The sequence below is a fragment of the Lottia gigantea genome (assembly GCF_000327385.1).
Source record: "Lottia gigantea unplaced genomic scaffold LOTGIsca_167, whole genome shotgun sequence".
NCBI classification, from domain to species: Eukaryota; Metazoa; Mollusca; class Gastropoda; family Lottiidae; genus Lottia; species Lottia gigantea.
The window spans coordinates 67,365-69,889 of record NW_008708079.1 but is presented as its reverse complement, the minus strand read 5'-3'; the positions used below and the strand labels follow the sequence as shown (position 1 = coordinate 69,889).

The window sequence follows — 2,525 nt, the reverse complement described above, 5'->3', positions numbered from 1 at the left end:
TAAATCCCAATTGAATGATGGTGGTAGAAATACCTTCGAAATAAATTCATAATCGAATTGGTTACTTCTTTCCGATGCTTATTTCAGATGTGATTTCAAAATAAAAGATGGAACTCCCAATGAAAATCGTGTACCACAAACTAATACAACGTTAGAAAACAATTTCTTTCCATCTTTATTTAGCGAGATGGTTTGGAAAGCTGGTTCAAATCCTATAGAAACCATTAAACACCCTGAGGAATTTGATACAATGTTGAAAACAGTTCTATATCCCAAAAATTACAATTCAGTCTCAGGCTGGATACCCGATGTTGGCGATGGAAGTGTTTTAAAAGAACCGGTAAGAAATGTTGCAAATGATGCCGATCTTTAACGTGCACAGCCTGTAGCACACGAGGCATCGGTTTATTGTCCTATCCGAACGACTAGACGCTTTTTCCATGTCAGCCCCTCTTACCTGCATCACTGACAGGGGGAAACCGGGTTGAAAAATCTGAAGGTATTATCTCGACCTATGCCGGGATTGAACCCTGGACCTTCAGGTTAGCGAGCAAGTGTCTAACTCACTGAGCCACCGCGGCTCCCGACTTTAACTGAAGAATCCACTGTTGACATTATGGTGATTAGTCCAATCCTGCAATATGATGTTTGATAGTACATTTTGGTGTTTAGTGGAACCGTAATATTGGTAACCCGGAAGTGACCTGATATGGATGGAGAGAACAGGAAGTGAATAAGTAACTAGGTACGCTTGAGACACTGTTTATATGTGAGTGGAAATGGGAAGTCATGTTGACTGGTGTTTTATATATTTGATGTAGTGAATTAAATTGAAATTTACATCCACTACTTGGCCAATCACCAACACTATTAAACCAGCAAGATATTTAATGGTTGGTTTCAAGAACTTACCAGACTTACAGACGAATAACAATAATATCTTTAGAATAGCAATGAACCAAACTCAAGTTCCTTTAATCCATAAAGTTCAAGTAAGGTTAAACAACGATAATTATCCTAACCAACCTTTAACAATTAATCCAACCATGAACGATTATAATGAATTGTATAGAAACTATAAAAATATGTGTGAATTATTTTGTAATCCACCTCAGTTTGAATATGTAGATTTTGCAATTAATCACCCAATCTTCTGTTTTGATCTATCAGCTCACCAAGAAGATCTTTTCAATACAGGAGTGAATATAAATATATCGAAAAAACACAAGGAGATGTAACCAGGTATTGTTTATTATTGGAAGAAGCAAAACATTTAATTAAAATAGCAGATAGAAGAATGATAAGAATTGAGTAAAAAATACACCCTTAAAAATGAAACCAGAAATTTTAGTTTCCCCAAATGTAATAACTGTCAATGGTAAAAAAATCAGCATAACTAAAAAACTTATTGATAAATACAAATATTGTAATGTCAGAGACGAAATAGATTTAGAAAGAACTGACGCGAATGTGTGGATTTTTTCCTCTTCTACCTTTGATATTTGCTGGTATTACCGCGGCGAGTGTAGCAATAGTGGGATATCTGACGCAGTAGGCGCTGCCAACAATGATAAAGCAGCTGCAGTAAAAGCTGCCAATGAAAAGAAAGCAGCTGCAGTAAAAGCTGCCGACGAACGTAGACACAATTTAACAATGGAAAAGTTGGCAGCAGAGGGTAAAAAACCTAATATGGAAAAGAAAGGTTCAGGAGTGGCAGATATATTAGGAACAGTTAAAGAATTTGGAAAACGATTTGGGGAAGAAACCAAGAAAACTGTTAAACAAGGATTAAACAGTATCATAGACAAAATCGACACAGCAGAAATGAAAGTCAAACATAAGGGTAATGGAATATTTTTTAAAAACATACGCAATGGAGAAGGATTATTTCTTACAAAGTATAAAGGAGATGGAGTAATTTTGAACAAACATATAGAATAAAAAATGGGAAAGAAATTCAAACATTCAGAAATATTTCCTAGTAACCCAATGCTCATGTGTATATGCAGTAATTCCGGTTCTGGGAAAACTCATCTCACTTTTAACATGTTGACAACACCAAACCTTTTAGATTTCGATTCTCTGTATATCTACACAACAACACCAGAGCAATCGTAATATCAATTCCTCAAAGCTTTAGAATATTTACCAAAGAAAGATGTTCAAGATCTATTTCAATATTATGAAGAAAACGAAGAAGTGGAAATAAAAGATACCATAGATAACTTCATAAAAGCAAAGAATCCATCTTCCAATCCAACGGATATAAAAGTTTTTCTTACTAAATGTTTATTATTTAGACGTAGCGCAACAAACTCAAACTGTTCAACAAGAATTCTTCACGAAAGGAAGACATCACAACTGTCACTGCATATACCAATCCCAATATTTTACGGGATGGAAAAAATGCAAATTGTTTTTTATTATTCGAATTAAATGACAAAGATTTATCTCAAATCATTCTGTCGATAAATCAGGGAATGGATAGAGATACATTTAAAAAGGTTTGTAAAACACAATGGAGA

General features: G+C 34.6%; 1 protein-coding gene across 1 annotated transcript; it reads left to right on the top strand.

Moving 5' to 3' along the window:
- Positions 1–1,332: 1,332 nt before the first annotated feature.
- On the top strand, positions 1,333–1,941 carry LOTGIDRAFT_173642 (hypothetical protein; the record flags this gene model as incomplete). Its single annotated transcript, XM_009051416.1, has 1 exon — positions 1,333–1,941. One exon carries the CDS (start codon positions 1,333–1,335, stop codon positions 1,939–1,941), a length of 609 nt encoding a protein of 202 aa, XP_009049664.1.
- Positions 1,942–2,525: the final 584 nt, after the last annotated feature.